Source organism: Dermacentor variabilis, chromosome 6 (assembly GCF_050947875.1).
Source record: "Dermacentor variabilis isolate Ectoservices chromosome 6, ASM5094787v1, whole genome shotgun sequence".
NCBI lineage: Eukaryota > Metazoa > Arthropoda > Arachnida > Ixodida > Ixodidae > Dermacentor > Dermacentor variabilis.
Genome location: NC_134573.1, coordinates 104,935,148 through 104,956,938, shown reverse-complemented (window position 1 = coordinate 104,956,938; position 21,791 = coordinate 104,935,148). Strand labels below are relative to the sequence as shown.

General features: G+C 44.0%; 1 protein-coding gene across 17 annotated transcripts; it reads left to right on the top strand.

Moving 5' to 3' along the window:
* The first annotated feature begins 50 nt into the window (after window positions 1–50).
* On the top strand, window positions 51–21,627 carry LOC142584993 (uncharacterized). 17 transcript variants are annotated; one of them, XR_012828999.1, is made up of 7 exons: window positions 51–251; window positions 2,625–3,182; window positions 5,456–5,592; window positions 9,697–9,765; window positions 9,987–10,037; window positions 12,562–12,652; window positions 15,655–16,930. XR_012828999.1 is itself a non-coding variant. In XM_075695402.1 (6 exons), the coding sequence occupies exons 2-5, from the start codon at window positions 5,538–5,540 to the stop codon at window positions 12,603–12,605; spliced, it is 219 nt and encodes a 72-aa protein (XP_075551517.1). In that variant the 5' UTR covers window positions 66–251; window positions 5,456–5,537; the 3' UTR covers window positions 12,606–12,652; window positions 15,655–15,696. The 17 variants fall into 17 exon arrangements, 11 of the variants coding, with proteins under 11 accessions (XP_075551513.1, XP_075551511.1, XP_075551515.1 ...); XR_012829000.1 differs by lacking the exon at window positions 2,625–3,182 and adding an exon at window positions 1,228–1,300 and having other exon boundaries at window positions 63–251; window positions 15,655–16,928; XM_075695402.1 differs by lacking the exon at window positions 2,625–3,182 and having other exon boundaries at window positions 66–251; window positions 15,655–15,696.
* Window positions 21,628–21,791: the final 164 nt, after the last annotated feature.

Sequence of the window (21,791 nt, the reverse complement as noted above, 5' to 3'; positions counted from 1 at the left end):
TCCGAAAATTAAAGGCCGTCCCTTTTGTCAGCTGTGACGAGCACATCGAAATTGGATTTCACCGCTCTTTCTGCGCACGCGCGAGGAGCAGTAGTTGCGAGAGAGAAATGTGGGGACTTTTGGTGCTCAAAATTTCTCTTCGCCTAGGTACTACGGGGAAGAAAGCTGTTAGCTCCGTTTGTCCCTAGCCGAGCTTGCAGCACAGAATCGACAGGATGCGTGGGCGGCAAGACCAAAAAGCCGCGTCCGAGGTGAGTTTGTTGCTATTTTGTTGCGACGGCAGCATATTAAATTTTGTAGTCGCAGGGGATATGTTTGGAAGTGAGGTGTCTTCTCGAATGACTTTAGTGGCAAAATATTACGTCGTGCCGATGCATTGTTCATTAGTGTCGTTGATCAAGGTCAGCATACCACGCACTTCAGGGGAATCGCGGGAACGGAAACAGTTTATGAATTAACTGCCGTGCCGATGCATTAGTTCTTAATGTAACTGAGCATACAACACACTTGGAGATTCGTGGGAATGGAAATTTTGTACTCTGTATGTGTATGTGTGTACTTGCGTCTCCATGCGATCGAGCCGTAGATCGTTGTGAGAGCTGTACAGCCACACTGGCAAAAGACTACGCCCTGCGGATGAATACGGAAGAAATGTATGCTAAAGAAAAATGGTCGTCATGCAACTTCATAGCAGTAGACCTTTGTGAAAGCTGTACAGTAACACTGATATTGGCTAGTTAATAATCCCGGCTGTTACAATGTCTAGCTCATATAAGGGGCGCTCTATGTGGACGAAACAAGGGCTCAGATCGCTACAACCGCATGCGAAATACTCTGAATGCCTGCCAGTATACTTGTTCGGCGTCTCCGTGCTTGTACTGCGGCAGGAGACGTGACGGCAAGTGGGCGCGTATATCACAGTGGCCGCTTTCCACTCTTGGTATACTTTGCCGCAATACAATGCGCATGCTTCATTGCGCGACACTGGTGCCCTGCAGCGAAGCTGGCTTTAGGCAAACGGCATTATGCAACGCTCGAGCCATCTTGTCCGTCACTGCGGATAGAAAACGCATACACGTTCAACCTATTTGAGCTGCATCATTTTGTCGATGTTTACCCCTCTATACTAAATGAAGAGGATAACGTACGCCAGTGTGGGTGATTTAAAAGATTAATAAAAAGCCCGGTAACATATGTGCTGTCAGTGAAAAAACACTATTAATGCAGGTCTCCACGCTCCTGTAAAGAAAAAAAAAGATGCAATTCAGTAGTGACCCTCTGGAGGTGGATCCGTACCTATGTAAGCACAGCCGGCTCATTAGTCACAAAGTAGGAGCTGAAGAGAACTTTTTAATGCTCATTAGACTACAGTGACAGCGATTATTTGTGGTCAGCCAGTGACAAATGCATTGCACCAAACAGTGAGACTTCGTCTTAATCCGCAATGCTTACGTGGCGAACAGGAGAGCAAAAGGTGAAAACAATGTTTTCATACAAGGCAAGTCATCCATGTAGTGGAATTGCATTTATCGTTGGTGTAGTGTTGATGCACTTTCTGAAGTCCAACCTTTAATGCAGCTTAGTTTCCGTTGGTGCAAGTGCTTCTACTGGAAACATCCAAAATATGATTTATCAAATCAGGTTGCCGTCTTGTAATTTTTGAAATTTTCCTCTGGTCTTAACTCTTTTCTGAATCTGGAAGAGCTGGCTGATTGTACATTTCATCTCGAGATAGTTTACACACTTCCAGCAACACAGGTTACCACACTTTGTTGAGTGCAGATGAGCACTGCAAATTCTATCATTTTGATGAGGCACCGATCTAATGCCACTCACTCTTGCCACAACGCTTTCTCAACTTGTACTGTACTTGTTTCTTCCACCTTCCATTTGCAGCACCAGGGCTAAGGCGCAACAGCAATAACATTTCTAGCAGAAAATGCTTGCTCCTTGGCATCTGATCCCCCGTTCATTTGCTACTTTCTTCCAATTTTTTTTAATGTGGTGCTCCTGCCTTCACACACTGTCAGACTGTTCTCCTTCATGCGTTTCCTTGTACTCTTTCTGTCCGCTTCTTGCTCAACATACCGTGCATGCCTTCAGTCATGTCCAATTGATCGATGCAGTCTTGTCCTTTTCTATCTCTCCTCCAGAACCTGCAACTTTCGACAACCTAGCATTATTTTGCTTCTTTTTGTGATAGTGCCTGGCTATCTGTTGCTGATGCCACACATTCACTTTGCAATGGTTTATTAGACCACATACATAAATTAATAGCTGTATAAAACCTTGACCCTCCAGCACTTCCACAAAATTCATGCAGAAGTGGAAACAAAGATTACTTAATTCCTCACCACACGTTACTATGTCTGCATCAAAGCTTGATATTACCAACATGTGTGCAGTGTCGTTGCCCATGCTTCCTGGACAGGAAAGCCAGTTGCTCCAGTTCACAAGGCTAGAACAACTGCGAAGTGATTGAGCTATCTGCTTGTGCTGCATTTTTTTGCCACAAGCTGTACAAGGTCATGGCTTGTGCTGCAGAAACCGCATCTTTTTGCCTGCTGCATTCCTTTGTGATGCATTGAACGTGTCTGCTTCTGTTTCCCCTGCTATTTTTACAGAGAAGCTGTATATGGCTAGGTTCTGACCATGACCAATAGTGCATACATCGACAGGGTGTGCAGAAAAAAGTTGCGTCGACAAAATTGAATCCACAGTAGCCTGCTGTGCGCCAGCAGTGATCAGTGGCTCCGGAGTGCATGGCAGAATAATAAAACGTCATTGTGTACCCACCAATGTCTGTGCCTCGTTTTCTTGTGAAGTCGACATCGCTCTAGCGACGTTATCAGCAGTTTTACTTTGGTCCTGCTATGGCCAGGACGCGTCTAGTTCGTACTGAAGAACAACAATGTGCATGTTAAGAGCACCGGTGTGAGCAACAGCGTGAAGGCAACGGGCAGTTGCTATAGCCAGACCCGCCTTGTCTGCAGATCCGTAATGTCGGCTAGCTGCTCTGTGACCGATGAAGAACACCGTGCCCGTGAGGATCACCTTTGCAAACAGAAGCGGGAGTGGGCACGAAAGCATCGGCGACCAATTGCAGTATATCACAGTGACCACAAAGCAATGGTTACCATGGTGACAAAGTAAATAGAAAATCAAAGATAACGAAGTTGTGTGTATGTTTCTTTATTTAATCAATATAGCAATTAACCATATATAACTCAATATACTTGTCAACAAGTACAGCTTCAGCTGGTCTTCCATCTTCACATAGTGGAAGGGCTCTGAATTGTATTTTTTTTATCATTTGTCATCAAACTTGTGCATTTTCTTTTTGTAATGCTACAGCCTGTTTCATGCCATTACTGTTTTCTCTGCTTTTGCCTATTCTGCAGCAGTTGCTGGCATTGTCTCTTGCCTAGGTGTTGGTCCGCACGACATGCTAGAGATGCCATAGACAGTTTAATCACAGGGTGTTCAATGTAAGAGAAGGTCAAAATTACTGGTGTTTCTAATTTTTTAAGCAGCGATTTTTGAACTCTTGTGTGATAAAATCTCGCTTTGTTGATAAACAAGTGATTATCTTTGACAAGTTGTTTCCTATGACAACATTTTTTCTGCGTCGAAAGTTCACACATTTGCCAACAAGGTGCACACACGAGTCAAAGAACTTTGAAACTTTATATATAGGTCTTGCTTCATGCTTTGTCACTTGGTTTGACATTTTATTCTCATTTTTGATCTCATTAACCTGGCTGCTGTGTGGGAATACCGAACTTGCTTAGTACTCAGCATGAAACAATGCTTTAAAACCACTGTGTTGTCCACTTGCCTCACCATGCCACTGTGTGGTTTTGATCAGAATTTTCCATCATAAGTACACTGTTACAAACTTGCACATGACAAGTATGTTACCCTATATGCAAGCAATGCACTGTTTAAAGCCGAGCTAAATACTTCACCAAAAGAACTGCTTTCACCTCCAGTCCACTCTTTTTAGTCTGTTGTCTAAACATCCTGCCAAATACTGTCATTGCTATTGCGTCCTGCCGCAAATGTTCATTGTCAGTATACCTTAATTGTTTTGCCTGCTAGCGCAAGTAATATGCCTGAAAATGTACTATGGTGGTGTCCTGTCCGCTTAGGGATGACCAATTTTCCTGTAAACCATAGTAGCCAGAAGAATGGTATTTAAAATGTGCATCACCAAGGTCCTGCAGAAGAGCAGAGCTCAGTGTTTGAGCTTTGACATCACTCCATAGAATACCTGCATATAATTTGTGCTCAATTAACCTTGCTGCAAGACTTTTTCCAAGGGCAAGGCCTAGAATGTTGGTCAATTTTTGATGCTCTGACCTAGTTTGATGTGATTTTCTGTGACATTTTTCTCTATTCCTTTCTTGATTATCTTGGATAGTGGCCTTCTTAGGAGCTATTGCTTCATTAGATGTTTCCTAGGAAGGAAAATCTTGGAAGCCTTTATACCACACTAGTGCGCATCATCTGTAAGGAAACAAAGCACTGCATGAGCAGAGGTCTGTCTGCGGCAGCTGCTGTGAATTGCGCCCACGCATCACCCATGTGCTGCCCTCATGGTCTTCCAATTAGCAACGCAGTTGCGCCACACCTTGCTTTGTTTGCGAAGTGCCACACGAGATAGATTGTCCATGCTAGCCAATATATTGCGAAATGGAAACCTGTATAGAGCTGCACTCAAATTTCGCATTAGGCAGTAGGCGAAATATTTTGTAAAAGTAACAATTATATAAATACCATGCAATGAAACCAATCAATATGTACTGAACCAAACTTGTCACCTAATCGCACTGCAGGGAACCCCTGATCATTCTAAGTTACACCAAAGGCTTGTCATATTTAAATAGTCTCTTGTGCACGCAGTGTATGAATGGGATATCATTGAAAAATATGTGAATGCCTAACGGAGTGTAATCAGGACTGGCACTTTTTCACTGTAACTGTCAGTTCCCTATATGTTGCTTTGCTATAGGGAGGTTATGCTCTAATAGAAACAGTTGGAAGACGGTTCTGTCCACATTGTCACTTCCATCTATATTTGTGCATTCGTTTAAGACCCATCAACTAGCCCAAATTAATTTACATATTTCATAAAAGCAAGTGCACTGCAGTTGGAGCTTTGGAAATAGGCCTGTGTTTAAAACAGATTCGAGTGGTCGACACACGAAGTGGGCTCGTTCATGCGAGTACCCATGTCAGTGCTGTATTGTCTTTTTTTGAAGAGGATCGATCTATTGTTCCTGCTTTAGATAAAGTCTAGTGATCTAGAGAGCATATTTTAAAAGGCTGATGAAAAAGGGAACACTTTTGGATTTTGCGTGCTAACTACTATCTTGTCAGCTGCTACAGTTTTTGTAAATATTCAGTAAATATATTTGGTGCATCTCTTTTCCTGTGTAACACTTTCATGGAGGTTGCGGACGCTTCCAGACGCAAGACTGATTTATGCAGCAGGTGCTCCTTGGCTGCATCTGCAATGCTAGCTCAAGGCGAGAATGCTTTGGCCACGTTGCCATCTGCATCCACAGTCATCCTGGCACAACCGCCATGGTATGTTGGCCACAGAAACGTCACGTGGGTTGACAATATGTGTAGGCTGCTGTGAACACAGTTGGCAGGTGGGCTTTGCTTGCCTTGCATGGTTTAGATTCCAGCTTATGATCTTGAAAATCTCACCTTGTGCTTCTACTGAAGCATTACAAGCAATGGTGTCTGTCCTTTGGCATCATTATCTAAAACTTTTCACCTGTGTTGCCATCTGTTTACAGCAATGTTTCTCTAACTTATCTTATGTTCAAGTGCCATTGTAAGTTAATTCTGGTTCACACATTTGACCCATCCTGTCATGTCTCGGCACCAAATGTTACGGAACCTGTATCTGTGAAAATAGAGGGTTTTCACACCATTTTCTCCTCTAACACAGGATACTGATGATGTTTAGAGCATCAGCAAATGTCGATAGCGTCTTGTTTCTGGAGAGAAATCGGCAAGGAAATGCTCTGTCCTGACAGACGCATGTACCGTGATGGGGCTGATAACACCTGTGTGAATCAGGCCTTCGTGAGGAACATAGTTGTCAATTTACCTTTAGACTAGTCTGGCTATGTCAAGAATTGCTAGATAAAACATACTTCTCTCTTTCAGAAAGAGATAATTGAAGTGTTTTGGAGGTTTTCCTAATTTCCTGCCTCTGGCTTGAGCAGGTGTGCAAGATGCAAGCATTAGGTCCATAGAATTGACTGAAGGTGCACCACTGTAAATGTTTGGTTTGCCTGCAAGACTGTGAAAGATGCTTTGTTAAGAGTCTTATGGCTTTGGTAAATATTACATCTCAATGTGCAGAAATACGTCTCAAGATGTTGAACTTTAAAGGGGTACTTGCATGATATTTTTGACTATTCATTTCTTGCGTTAAATCAAGGTCCTAGACTTCTAAACTCTAGAAAAAATTGTGACAAGCTTCAGAGCGCAGTTAGTAATTAGTAGTACTGACTTTTCTACAGCCAATTTCAGTGTCGTTTTTTTATACAGTGGAACCTCGATACGATTCTGCTTAATACGTTTTTCGAAATGTTAAGTTTTTTTTTTTTTTCTTGAAAATCCGATTTGGTTGGATAATATGTTGGATGATATGATTTTCCTATGGTACACTTTATTTTCCAGTTCCTGTGAAGATCGTATCAATGAGGTTCTACTGTATTTCAGTTCTTAATTTATTTCTCATTAACCCTTTATTGACAATTGTTGCCTACAGGCAACATACCAGAAAAAAGAATGTTTGTCTTGCGTAGTTTAATTATTCAGTACCAAGATTCTGGCTAGGTGTCTTTGGCCAACACTGAATGGGAGGCAACAACTGTCATTTGTTAGTTCAGAGCAGACGAGGAAGTAGTTTGGCACGTGACTCACTGTCTTTTAAAAGTAAGGTCAGAGGATACAGGCCGATGCAAGATATCCAACTGCGGTGGTGTCACACATCTGAAGTAAAGCAAAAGAAATGTTCACCTATGGTTCATATGTGACGAGAGCTGTCTATACAAATTGAAAACAAAGCCTCAGGTGGCTTGGGGTGAGGCCCACTTCCAGATTCCTGCCTGGGGCTATTGTATTATTATCATAAATATTTACCCCTTCATATCAGTAAAATCATAAAACTTTCCACATATTTATTCATGAGGTGGAAATGTGCACATCAGCTGCTGTGAAATATAACCTCACCGAGCATTCGACCTCAGTCAACCTCAAATTTGTCCATGAGGTTGCCACTGCCATAGCTAAAAAATTTTAACAGCCAACCAATGTCGCATCACTTAGGGAGGTTGAGATCAGCTTAGGTTGACTTCATTACGTCAGCCGTGTGAACCTTGTGAGGTTGGCCATCTTTGCATGGAAGCCTACATTCTATGGCCCCCTGTAGAATCCTGGGATGCTATAACATAAAATGATTCCAAACTTTTCTATTCCAATTCTGCAATCAGCCCACCATGATTGGTCAAAACTTTTTCAGGCCACTCCAAACTTCACCCGTCTGTCACGCGACGTCACGAAAACCGTGATGGCTCTCCATCTGCTATACATGTACACACTGATTATGAATGATTAAACTGCACAAAAGAAAAATAATTATTCCTGATTCAACGCCTTTTCACCATTGGCCCTCTGCTATTGGTTCAATGTTTTTGGGTAACACCCACCTCGCCTGTCTGTCACGCGACCTCACAAAACCACAAAAACTGACTGCATCAAAGTGACGTGTACGTGAAAAAAAAATGCATTAATATGCTGAACAAAACTGAAAATTTTTCTGAATAGCCAGAGACTGCCCCGTTCTGAAAGGAATAGAAGATGGCTGCCCGCCGATCGCTCAGGCCCTCGCTACTCACATCTGCCGGTCAGCATGTATTTGTTTGCACATTATAAACCTTTTTGCACGGCAGTAAAACGTTATCGAGCCCTTGCGGCATGTATACAGCATCGCTCTGCCAACTCTTCCTTGCTGAGGATTCGTTTTAGCGGCATTCTTATCCTTCTGTTGCAAGCCGCCGCGATTTTCGACCAGCCACCGCAAGCTAAATAAGGTGAAGCGGACCATTCGGAGAAGCCAGCACCACCCTCTTCATGCGGTTATCTATTTTCACTGTGCTGGCTCGGCCCCATCGAAACCCTCTCCACTAGACCGTACACCTCGCCTCTTGTCAGCCAATTAGATAAGAAAAACCGCTGAGTGTAGGCAATGTTATTGGTTTTGGAAGTGAACAAAGGTGACCACCTATAAACGAGGAGAGTGTTTGGTTGGGTTGTTCAGACCACGCTGCAAGTCACTGCCCGATGCTTGCGCCGGTGGTTACATAAATTTGATGTCAGGAGATTGGAATCAAAACAGTTTGAAATCATTTTATGTTATAGCACCCCTGAATGTGCTTTACTTTAGGTGCGTTCAATTCGCTTGCACCGCCTGAACCAGTTCACGAGGTGTTGCACCTTGCCATTCGTTCCAGTGGTGCAGCAATGGCACCCGCTGAACCACTCCGTTCGCTTCAAAAGGTGCAGGGCTGATTCATGATTTTGCTGCACCTACTCCGCTGTCGGTGCCGACTTGGTGCAGGCGTACAGGTGCGACGCAGCAGTGCAGCAGACAATCCAGCACATGGGTGCAAGCACCATTAAAAGCCCGCTTACACACGTCTGATGTGTCTACAAGTGTGGTTTGTAGTTAGGCCCACAAGCTGATAATTCTTGTAGTTCACAATCTTTCAAATGTACGCACTCTGTGCACATTAATCGGGCATAACATAACGCCTGCACCGCATCTGCACCTTGGCATTTGTTTCGAGTGTTGCGCTGTGCCTGCACCGCAGAAACAAGCTGCACAATTTCTGAACTTCTCGTGAACCTTCGTTAACTGGTTCACAGTTGTGCAGGTGAATTGAGCAGACCTTTTAAGTGCTTCCACATGAAGCTCTTATTTGCCCTTACGTTGCTTGGTGGCCTGATGGCTGCTTCAGGTATTGTACAAAATGTTCGATTCAACATTGAAAGAAAATTCAAGGATATGAATGCTTATGAAGGCCAAAATTCAGTGACATACAAATGCATTAATTCTGCACATAAACTAAAAATTGTCAAATTTCCTTCTTCCTAGCTGCATTCAGTTAAGCATGCTACTAAGTTGGAATTGCTGGAAAAGTGTAAAAAAAGGCAATTCTCTTTTATAGTGTAGAGTGTCGACTGATAACTGGCCTTACGGCCAGAAATGATGTGCTTACCTTGAGGAGGATGCTTTAGTTCAGTGCCAACTCTAATCTCTTCATTCAAATACATGTAAAATGCAGAAATGCTTTTGAGACTACTGGAATAATTTCAATGAAATTTGTTGCATTTGAGAGAAAAAGTTAAATTTTAGTCATTCTAGGCTGCATAATTTTGATTTAGGACCTTGAATATTTAGGAAAAATTGCTGAGAGTCAGTAAGCTTACAAATATTACAATTTCATAGCTTTTGTATCAAGTTGTAAACTTCATACGGAAGTCTTTTTAATTTCACAATTTTCAAAATTTCCTGCCACAAAAAATTGCCCCCTAAAACAGTCGCTACATTTCAGCTTTTTTTTTTTACATGTAACCAACCTCATCGAATTCTGCTGCTGGCTTCAGAGAAAAACTATTTCTCTGTTCCCATGTATTCAGATAGGAGCTCCCAAGATAAAACTGCCTCCAAGTCAGGTAAACCATTGTATTAAAGAACATTATAAGGAAGAGGAGGAGAAGGAAAAACATTTATTAAAAGAAAGAAAGGAAAAGCAGGTGTCATTCTGCTTGTGTGGGAGGCGCCCTTAGTCCAGGACTCCTGCGGCTCTTGCTGTCTCCCGGGCTCGCCACACCTGGTGTAACAAGAATTGTGTTCTCATTTGAATTACTGGAGTATACTTTTTCCTTTGTCATAGGTGGAAAAGTAAAGTATCAGCAACGTTCTCACACCTACACTGTCCTTATTGGTATGTAGTGTGACTAAATTCTGCTTTTGCATTAGTTGTGTTGATAGCATGCTTGTTCCAAATTCTTATTTGTTCCTTTTGCAAATTTTCATTTTGTTCACAGAACTTTCCAAAAGGGGAACGTATCCAATAAAATAAAGCACTAATTTACTTTCATGCTGAAGATTCATAACTCTTACAAATTGATGTGGTTTCTACCTGGTGATCTTCACTTCACTAAAGAGTTATGAGCTAGGTACTAGGGTATCCCAGCAACATCATGAGCAAGCAACACCATCTTCTCTCATCTCTTAGAGAAAAAAAAATCGTTATAACTTTACTTCACTCTGCAAAATGCTTAAAGCATAAAAATATCACTCGTTTTTTTTATTTTTACATGCTATAGTACACAAGCGCCTATTAAACAATGAACAGTACACCTCATTGTCTTCTCCCATCCAGTCATCCCTGGCCCAAGACTATGCGGCTGCCAGGTCAGCAAGCCAAATTAAAGAAAGTGTACCACACATGAAATAGCACGCTGAAAAACTTATAGATAAATTGTGTTGTAGTTTAACCTAACCCCTCCTCCTACATGACAAAAATTTGTTTGCATGTCAAGGTAGCATCAGAAAATACTAAATTTCTTTTCTGATTGAAATTAAACCTGGAAAGTATTCTATCAAGTGCAGAGGGCAGAAGGGCATTAGCAAATAGCATAGCTTTCAAGATTTTTCACGCAGTGCCTATAGGTTGCCTTGATGCTGCCTCCAATCTCCCTTGTACTGAAGCATGCACACACACATTATACCTCCATTGATACCGAAGTCCCACTCAAAAGTCTGGCCAACGCAAATCATCCTGCATGTACCGCTGACAAGGTGTACATCTTTGGCGAAGTTATTTGCGATTCAAACATCTGATGGGCCAGAAAACTATAAATTTCGTTATGTCACCATTAACCAAAACACGAATTAATATTCCTGCTTGCAGGGACACAAACTGACTGCTGTTACTGAACAGCGCTCCGTGGCATTCAAGTGAAGAATGATCTTGATCGTCACTTATACGAATAATCATTCGGTTGTATGGCTGGGATTCCTAGGTCATGTGAATTGTAGTGGAGCTGCTTAGTGTAGTGACTGATTTGGGGCTGCTCAATATTTTTTTTTTTTTTTGATGCCACTCTAATGTCCGCCAAATAAAAGAAAATGTTTCTTTCTACATTGTGTCTTATCATTGCTTTGCAATTTGCAAGCACAGTACAGCAAAAAAGGGGCCTTGCCTTACATAGGTTCTATTTGAAATAGGCAATAGCTGTTTATTTTGGCATACATGCTGCAGCTTGTGCTCTCCAGGTGTCCAAGCATGAGTACCTGCTTCTGAGAAGATGACAGCTGTAAGAAACAAATGACTCTGTGTCACACAACTACAAAAACATGAAAGTGCCTGCTTTATGATAAATACAAAAAAATGACAACTCAGGCAGACTGGCAGAGCAGTCATCAATAATAAAACAAGACATTGCACAGTTTATTTGCCTAAGAAATGAGGTCTGCACATCAAGCTTAGCAATTCTCGGCAGCTTGCTCGCTTTATACAATCAGTCCACATTGTTAGCTCAACATATCCGTTTGATGGATTTCACAGTTCTCTTTAACACTCTGCCTGTCCCTTACTTCACCAAATCTGTTGTTGCTGTGAGCACCGCTGAAATTACAGCGGAATCTCATTGATAAGTGTCCAGGAAATTGTAGCTGTCATTCGTTTTAACATCTATTTCAACAAACCAGTTGGGCAAGGGCCTAAAAACCAGCAATTTGGAACCATCAAGTTACAGTGCACAGGGCTGGGCAAACACTTTGAAATTGGGTGCCAACAGCACAGAAGGTTCCACTACCCGCCGTGGTTGCTCAGTGGCTATGGTGCTAAGCTGCTGAGCACGAGGTAGCGGGATCGAATCCCGGCCACGGCGGCCGCATTTCGATGGGGGCGAAATGCGAAAACACCCGTGTACTTAGATTTAGGTGCACGTTAAAGAACCCCAGGTGGTCGAAATTTCCAAAGTCCTCCACTACGGCATGCCTCATAATCAGAAAGTGGTTTTGGCACGTAAAACCCCACAATTTAATTTAATTTTAATGTTTGCACTAACTTTCAAAATGCAGGCAGATTTAGGTGAACAATCACATTTAAGGAGGAGGTTATGTGCTGCTGATCTATGGTGTAAAAACACACATCTTGCTTTTACGTTGGCCTTGTTAATCAAAGAAACATATGTGCCATAGAATCTTGACTGTGGGTAATATTAGTGATAGCCACATTAGACAACTGCACCCGTCCTTCTGGGGAGCTTCTTTGCATTCTTATGAGAGGAACTTTTGAAGTTCAACCATGTTATAGTGCTGCACAGCGAGGGCAATTTCGTTTCAAGGCCAATGAACCAGGAACGCAAAACATTTCTCTATGGAGTGAACAGCATACCCTACTTTTTTAAACTTACCAAGCTGATTGAGCGTATTTTTTCTGTCCATATCGCCAACAGAAATCTGCCAATATCCAGAACGAAGATCAATAGAAGAGAAATAGCTGGAACCATGGAGGCAGTGAAGGACATCGTCTATATTTGGGAGCAGGTAGACTTCCTTCTTAGTAATTTTGTTCAGATGACGGTAGTCTACACAGAAGCGCCACGTGCCGTCCTTCTTAACCGAAACCACAGGTGACGCCCAGGGACTCGAAGAAAGCTTAATGATGTTTTTATCTAGCATTTTGTTCACTTCACTTAGAATTACTCGGCGTTCCGATGCAGAAACTTGATATGGTCATCGGTGAATAGGCGTAGCATCGCCAGTAGAAATCCGATGCTGGACCGCGAGCGTCTGGCCTAAAGGGTGATCGTTTGAAGTAAAAAAATATCTCGGTAGGAGGATAATACGTGGCAAAGGTTGTCAGCCTGCGCAGAGAACAGGTCCACCGCAACCATTTTCTTTATGTTGGCATCGGTGCCCGAGGCTGGTGCAAGGGGCTTGCTAAGCTCAGAAGAACCATCGGTTGATAAAGCTGCTACGTGATAGTCGCCGAGACAATCAACGTTGACAAGTCAAATACCTTGCAGTAGGATTTGCTTTCCCAATCCAAAGTTAAAGATAGGCATGCGAGTATGGTTAGCAGTAACAGTCAGAATGCTGTGAGGCACGGTGATGTCATACTGTGGTGGAATGTTGGGCAGAGGAGTGCCGAGGTACTCGCCATCAGGAACAGGTGGGCAACACAACAGTTTAATATAGGCTATTGACTTCGGTGGCAGGCGAATAAAGCAGGTGAGGCGTAAGCGACACTGGGGTGCGTTAGAAGGTTCTACGAGAATCGGCAACTCAAGGCAAAGGGTACTGGCAGAGCAGTCAATAAGAGCAGAATGCGCAGAGAGAAAATCGAGTCCGAGAATTAGGTCATGGGGCAATGAGCAATCACGGTGAAGAGGACAGGAGTGTGGCGGCCGGCGATGCTCACACATGCCGTACATATGCTGATGATAGGCACAGTACCGCCATCCGCAACGCAACCGACGCGTGCAGACACTGGGGTGAAGTGCTTTTTCAGTCGTCGTCGGAAGGCAGCACTCATAATAGAAAGATGTGCTCCTGCATCGATGAGTGCAGTGACAGGTGTAATGGTTGGAGTCGGGCATGAAATAGATGGTAGCTGGCCCACGCGGTCATCGAACTTATCCACGCTGAGGACGTTGTTGAAGGGAGAGACTTGTTCTCATCAAGAATGAGGAATCTGGGATTTATTTACAGTATCTGCATGAGAATGTGACAGTTCATCAGTCTAACATGACTGAAAAAGGAATGCACCCTGAGGAGCCGCCAACGGCTCCTTAAATACACTGTCCTCCCGAAATCCCTAGGTGAGGGAAAACGGCAGTTCACCGCCGACTAATTCGGAGCGTCCAAAGTCATCGTAACCAACCCGCCTTTGAGGGGGAGGGTTTATGCACTCACTTCTGCACAGGTTGCACTGACCACACCAAGGTGAGAGGGTTTTCGCAGACACTGTGCTTGACCCGAGCAGGCGCCTCTTTATTCCAGAGTTGACCCTGCAGTCAGTGGCCGCCGCATCTGTCCATTGACTGATGCGCGAGACGGGTTCTAAGCTGCCTGAGACGGCACCGCAAAATATCTTCCAGGAGCTCCCCTGCTCCAAGCAGACCTTGACGGTGTACACACTAATAATACTTGCTCCGTCCACTGTGTCTAGCCATCTCGGCACCCTTCCGTTGGAAACGAGGCGCATTGTCCTCCTTACAAAACCAGTCGCCGCCACAGCCATGGTAGCGCCGATGGGCTGGGGACTGATGTCTGGTCGTCCTTTCAAAGCGAGTCGTCAGAGCAGACCTGGTGGTGCCTTTCCGTCGGTCCCTTCCTCGAAGATCGCCAGCACCTGCTGGTCGAACGTAACACAGGATACCCGTCAACGTCAAGAAAGTTTTGGTTCGTAGGTAACATGAGCAGAGAATTTGAGGGCAGGGTCGACAACACAGCTTCACCTCCAGAAGCTGTGGTGCCTAGTTTTTTGGCTGCATCCAGGAGGCAATAGGCGGCGAGGAGAAGCGACGGGCCTTGGGCGTACGAGACTAATGGCATTGAGATGAGGGCGAGTGGCTGTAGCGAAGGTTCGGAGGTGGGGCATCAGCGGCAGTGGGTTCTAGGCGGGTGGCATAGGGAACAGTAGGTCCAAAGGTGCAGGAATAAGCGCAGGCGTATGTCCGAGGAGGTGGTGGCCATTGGTTGCGGCAGTGACAAGCAACGTGGTCGATGCGACAGCAGTGGAAGCAGATCGGCTTGTCATAAGGGTACGCCATTTGGACGGGTTGCGATATGTGGCAGAAAAGGAGTGCCGGGGACGAGGAGGGCCGCTAGAGAACGGGGGAACGCTGGGTTGAGACGTGCAACACACGGAGTTCAGACCCATGTTCTCAAATTCCTGTCTGACGACGGCCTGAATCCTGGCAATTGTGGTTGCTAGCGGGTCGGGAGGTGTTGCAGAGAAGGCTGGCCAACAGGTGGCCTCGAGCTGGCGGCGAACAATACGGGTTCGGTCATCACAGGTGGTCGCCTGATGTGGTCGACCCTCACATGTCGACGTAGCAGCACTGTTGGGTAGCTGCGTGATGTGGTGTGTGATACGGCGGCTCTTAGCTTGTTCAAGGCGACGGTATTAATTTGTCATGGCGCCGATAGGAAAGACGTTGCCGAAAACAAGAAAATTGAAAGCGTCGTAGGCGATGCCTTTTAGCCACCTTATCTGCTTCAGACATAGTATGGTGGGCTTTGTGGCAAAGAGCCAAGACGTCTAGGATGTATCAAACGTATGGCTCTGTAGATGTCTGGTCACAAGGCGCAAGAGCCTTTCTCGCGGCAACCTTGCGCCCAAAGGGGTCGCTAAACAGTTCTCGTAGCTTTACTTTGAAACTGTCCCAGCTCGTTATCTCGTCATGCGTTCAGAGTCGCATGCGTGGGGTGCCACCGAGATAAAAGATTACATTAGCAAGCATAATTGTTGGATTTCACCTGTTATTAGCACTGGCGCATTCATAGAGCTTGAGCCAATCATCAACGTCCTGTCCCTCCAGGCCACAGAAGAGACCAGGGTCACGATGTTGGGCAACCATGACGATAAGAGCAGTCGGACAAGCTGAAGCCATTGCAGATGCGGTCTCGTCACTGGGAGGTACGGTGACAAGCTCGATGTACCGACCACTTTGGAGTGCCGTGACGAGGACGGGGATCGCTAACCTCCACCAGAATGTTGCACAGACACAGACGAAATACACAGATGAAAGAGGCTATTTACATGCTATTTACACTGGAGCCAGACAGCCAGGCCGACACTCGCTCACGCCATGAGCCCAGACACACTTCATCTCTTCCTCGCGGCGGCTCATCTCTTGAGCATCTCTCGATGAGATCGTAATAATATGAATGTCTGTACTACATAGTGTGGTGTGTAGTGTGTGACACGGTGCAGCAGATGGAGAGAGACAATAAGCAGACGAGAAAGAATGTGCGCGCAGAGGCGAATTCCGTACTGGATGGAAGACAACGTTGAAGAGCGTCTGGCACGTGAGCACGCAGCACAAGAAAAAAAAATAATAAAATGAAAATGCATCCAATCAGAAGAAAACACGGAGCTTCCAGGGGCCAATCAGGAAACGAAAAATCGACGAGAGCAGCAGAAAAGCGAGGTGCGCTGGCAGAAGGGAGAGTTCTAGGAAGCGACGCCAAGAGAAGGTCGGCCACCGGACTGGGAGTTCAAGACTGACCGGCAGGTTGCGGACCCGAGCCACCAGGACTTCACCCAACTGGGACCTCCTGCCAACCCGTTCCTGGGCTTCACCACTCTACCCGATCGTGAACGGCTGCTCGAAACCGGCGAGTTTCTGCGCCCATGAGCAGAACGAGAGCAGTCGGGCTATGGGCCCGAGTTCTACGCCCAGCTGCCTGGTCAGAACGCCATCACCATCTGCCGCCGCCTGCCTTCCCTCTTCAAACCGGAGCCACCACACTCTGGTCGCCTGTTCATCCACCAATCCCATCGACATTGTGGTGAGACATTACATTCTTTTCTGTTTTTCAAATCCCCTTCACCAACGAGAAATTTCGCAGCATCCCCCCTTCAAGTATTTATTGAAGAAAACTTTCAATCAAGAATTCATTCATGCTGATGTAATTATGCAATGAATTACACAACTTCATTCAACTTGCTTGAACAATGAATAAAGAAATTAAATGGAAATCATTAGTCGGTTGGACTACACCTTAACGTGCAACATAATTGGTGAATGCATATCCATAATTTATTTCCTTCCATGTCAATTAATTTCATTGCTCTGATAAATTTTCTAATTATTTTTTTTTTGCTTGCATTACTATGACCACAGCTAAAGTAATGTAAGGTGGCAAATTATTCGCTGCTGCCAAAAATTAAAAAAAAAATTATTTTTTTTTGCCACTTGTCGGCAGCAATGCAAGTGGAAAACTGCTTAGCAAGATTTGTATCTAGCAAATACGTATGCAGTTGGCATCTTCATAACAACAGAGAGGTGGATCATGCTACACTGAGGCTGAAGGGCTAACAGGACAAACCTAGCTGAGCTAGACAAGGGTGGACCAGTGCATGGCACTGGCTCGGGTCAGGCCAGGGAAAAGTGTCCATGCAGTGCTCTACTTTTATGCACTGTTTTCAAGTACTGAAATTTCATCCTTAAAATATTTCTAGGTATTGCAAGCATACTATGCTCTTCTATATCCATCGCAGCTGCCTCTCATTTTCACAACTACCTAAGCTTTATAGCTCAGAATAGCTGTAAAAATAAGGTATACTGAAGCGTAATGTTTTGTTTATGTGTTCCTGTCGTATGTTGAAAGGCAGCGTTTTGGTTGCAAGGTGACTTTCAGTTGTGTTTTGCCTCGGCACCATGACAATGACGTATTGTCAAAAATTCATTCAACATGAGAGATAGCAGTTGATGCCATAACGTCACGCTTACTTTTTAAGTAGCCGGAACACATTTTTACACAAAATGAATTCGCCCAAGGCGCACGATCACCAGGTCACTACAGATGTTGGTAAAGCACTATTTATTTCACACAACTGTTGCACCTTCCTTGCAACTGTTGCATCTTCCTTTCCTTAAATTCTTTTCTTTTTCACACGGAAGGGGTGGTTTGCATAAAATTAAAATATCCGGATACACAAAAATACGGAGCAGTAAAGGTAAAGCGGCAGATGAGCAATATTCTCGCACCAACGTAGTGACAAATGAGCTGCTGCAAATGCTTCTTAACAGTCATGCTTTAACGGTGCGAGTGGTGCCTGCATTATGTTTAGAAAAAAATTACGATGCACTACCGAGGTTTTGCTTCGTTTAACACGTTAAAGGTAAACAGCGGGACTCCGCTGTTATACTCTGCGTCGTCGCAAACTACCGAAAGGCGTCACAACGCATCTACAGCGCTTAAATGGATAAAGTAAGGCTATCAAAAGCTCCCCTTAAATGCAAATCGGAGCGCCGAACCTATGCGTCCTGTTGGAAAGACGAAGCGAGTGCTCTTCAAAACTCTATAAACAATGGCCACATATCGATTCATCAATAAAGATCGTTATAAAACGATTCTGTGTACTGGCGGTGCAAAAAATACGAGCTGTTTGAAGAATTTAAACCATTTAAACTGGGACTGAATCCTTCAATGACACGGACGCCCTGCAACAAACCAATAGAATAACTTATAACTTCCGAGCACTGAAAACAAGATTAACGCTTACAAAAAAAAAAAGAAAAAAAGATTGGCTTTGCTAGTTTCTGTTTCGGTTTCTGATGCATGAAGCGCCACCTGCTTCCTGAAAAAAGTGCCATGGCAGCTTCCTGTTTACTTTTCGAAGTTGGTGTAACTAACGCAGCTGAGTATGGCTGAGTCTCGAAGCTTTCGTGTGCCGTTATGCATAACGCAATCTCATTGAATAGATGCTGTGAGTATTTGTGAAGCCTCTAGAAAGTCCTGCATCGATACGTGTGTGTCTTTGTATACGCGCCATCTCTGGAGGTAAGCAAACCCTCTCAGCCAGCTTGCGCCGACCTTCGTTGCAAGGGCAATATTTGTAATTTAACTACATGCTTTATCGGTATACGGCTGCATCTGACCGCCACTTTCTTATAGGCCTGATGAAAAGTGGTATTGAAACCACTACATGGGTACTACCGTAACCGTAATCTCTACCGTAATCTTAACCTGCGTTTGCGTTTGCTTCAGTTCTAGTTCGATTTCAAAACAAAATCCCATTATTATATGCTTAGCATGTTGGCTTCGCCCGATTTGTCCAGAATAATATATATATCATCGCCTTATAACAGACACGTCGGTATCAGAGAAGCTCGCAGGTAGGTGTGCCGTTTTTACTGCCTAAAGTACGTATGAACGACGTAGATAATGACACCTAGTGATTCCTAAATAACTTAGAGTAAAGAAATGCTGTGTTGCTGCGAAATTTTAGTAATAAAGCAAAGATACGCCTGAAATGTTTTTCAGTGAAGTATTCGTGCACATACTTGGGGACGTATTCTGAAACGTTCCACTTCGGCGATAGTTTGCCTAGGCAACAATTTCGCCTTCAGGCGCGCGCTGAGATGCTAAAATTGCATAACAAAATACAAATTGCATAGCAAAATACAGTGGTGACTACCAGCTGATGCTTTTTGCGGGAATTACCAATATATGTAGCAATCAAAATGCAAGAAAAAGTAGCAACAGAAGAAAACAAATTAAACACCTGTGAGTTTATTCAAGTAATACTTGTTGAGGGGCTAGTTGGTGCATGTTTCCAGAAGAGGGTTATAGCGCCGAAAAAACACAACACACAGCAAGCGAGACGGGACAGGCGCAACTTCCAACTGTTTATTCACTGCGTATGCGAATGAATATGAGGTCAATTCATTCAGAATGAATTGACCTCATAATCATTCGCATACGCGAAAGAGAGTTTATTCAACCATACACTTGTGCATATATATGTGCTCACAGGTAGTTCTAGCTTTCTTTTATTGTGTACGTGTTTTGCTGCACTACCCAGATACCATTCCATGATGACCGACCAACAAGCCCATATTGACACCCTTGTCAATTTCATTTCTAGTACAACAGGCTTTTTTCAATATGTTCCTCGGGATTTTGGGCATACTGTTGCCCTCATTGCCACAGCTGCTAGCAGCACGTGTGTCCTAAGGTTCTGTATTCATAACAAGCAGCTTCCACAGGATATAAAATCGTTGTTTACTGGTTTCGCACCATTCGAATGTCGGTCACGGAAAAAGAATTTTGAAGATTGTATGTGCTAAACGACTTCAGCAGGCATGTCTCCACAGAGATTACCTCAGCGTGCAGATGTTTGATCAGTATGAGCCGTGCGTCGCAAGGAATCTTCTGTGGAGGCACCTGCACTTAGCTGATCAGGCCACCAAGTTCCTTTGGCAACCTCAAATAAGACTACTACGGGCTCACGTGGACAAGAATTGACAGAAAGCAACAAGTGATGTCTACGTTTCTGAAGGTTTCATCCTTCCCAACAGTGTGTGCAAAGTTCTTGGCCTCGGTCCAAAATGTGCCCAAGCTACCAGCTGGACTAAACCGGAACTTCCCTGTCCATCATAAGTAAAGTGCCCAGAAGAGCCCCGCAAGAAGATGGTGTGAGGATGAACTCAGAAGTTTAGATGCCCTGTTACGATGTAAGCCCCAACCTTCTAAGTTACCTGTAAAATGTGTAGTCTTACCTGAAGAATAATTCATTGTGTGTCATACCAGCTGACAAAGAGGGTGGTTTTGCAGTTTTTTCCTTTAAATGTTTCTTGGAAAAAGCCAGTCAAGCAATTTCTGCAGTGTTGAATGAGCGCAAGCATGTATCACTTATGAAAGCAGCAGCGAAACCAAGTGAAATTTACAGAAAGTTTAATCTCGATAAACTAAGGAAAAGTTCAGAGATGTAATTTTTAGTAAGTGCACAAGGAGGATGTTCCTTTTCAGGTCATAATTTTCGAAAGGAGTACCTGGCAGAAGCAAGCTGCCCTGTACCTGGTTTCAAAGCTGAACGTTAGATTGATGACCAGTTTCTTGTAAAAGGTTCTGACAAATCCTTGATTTTGTTAGGTTTCACGGCAAAAAGGGCTTCAAGGCCTTCTCAGCTAAGGTCAGAGAATTATATTATTCTACCCTGCTCAATGACATTATTCAATGTGTCGAGGATTGTATTGACAAATATGGTGCCGTAAGGCTTTCACAGGAAGCAGGTTGTTTCAGTAGAAGGGTATTTAGAATTATGGTGTTTTTACATGTCGTCAACCTTTGCACAGTGGAACAATAGGCTGCATCTGCAGAAGAAAGGCATTTGCATAGGGTTGCGTCTGGCTCCCGTCTTTAGCAACCTATATTTAGCACAATTAGATAGGCACATATATGACCACCTCACAGGACTAACAGTTTTTCAGCGAGCTTTTAGATTTGTCAACAATTTTTTAGTGTATCTGGATTTCCCTAGTAATAGTTTTCTAGAAAAATGTCCTGATGTCTAAGATTTTTTGCGAGTGTTTGAGACCTCTTGAAGTGCAATACGTTTCAGTTTCTTGACTTTCAGTTCATCTCTACTGATAGTAGGACTTGCTGGGCTTACAGTCCATGAGCTAAGAAACCCCTTCTCCAATTTCGTTCAGCCCATTTGAATTTGGTGAATAGGGGCATAACTAACTAATAGGGATGGCATTCTGCCCACTGCTGCGCATGTGGATGTAGGCCGAAATTCAAAACATGTTTTATCGTTGCAAAACACGGAGACCGTGTTACACGTGAGATAATCAAAGCGGGAGAAATTCTACGTTTAAAGAATGGTTGAGTCAGCACCCCTCTATTGCTCTCACTGACGAGGAGATCAGACACCTCGGGCTATCACCACGTTGAATTTTGTGTGGCTTTGTCGTGGCGTTCTAAGCATGGTTGGTGGGCTATTGTGTGACTATAAATAGCGATGCTTTCTGAAAAGAAAATAAACAGTTGGAAGTTCAGCACTCCGTTCTCTCTTCTATCCCTTCTGGTGGCTTTGCGCTGTTAACCTGAGTTTGAAGCATAATTTATCAACAAGCCCAATCTTAAACCCTTTGTAACTAACATGTGTTTCAAAAACATCCTGATGAAAACCAGTTTCCAGCAACAGGCTGCAAGTCTTAAG

Bases quoted from the DNA above. Each gene is read 5' to 3' on its own strand.
- LOC142584993 (XM_075695396.1), top strand. From the start codon at position 216: ATGCGTGGGCGGCAAGACCAAAAAGCCGCGTCCGAG. The intron at 252-5,455 runs GTGAGTTTGTTG...ACTTTCATGGAG, and splicing joins ACCAAAAAGCCGCGTCCGAG to GTTGCGGACGCTTCCAGACG. The intron at 5,593-9,986 runs GTATGTTGGCCA...CCTTTGTCATAG, and splicing joins ATCCTGGCACAACCGCCATG to GTGGAAAAGTAAAGTATCAG.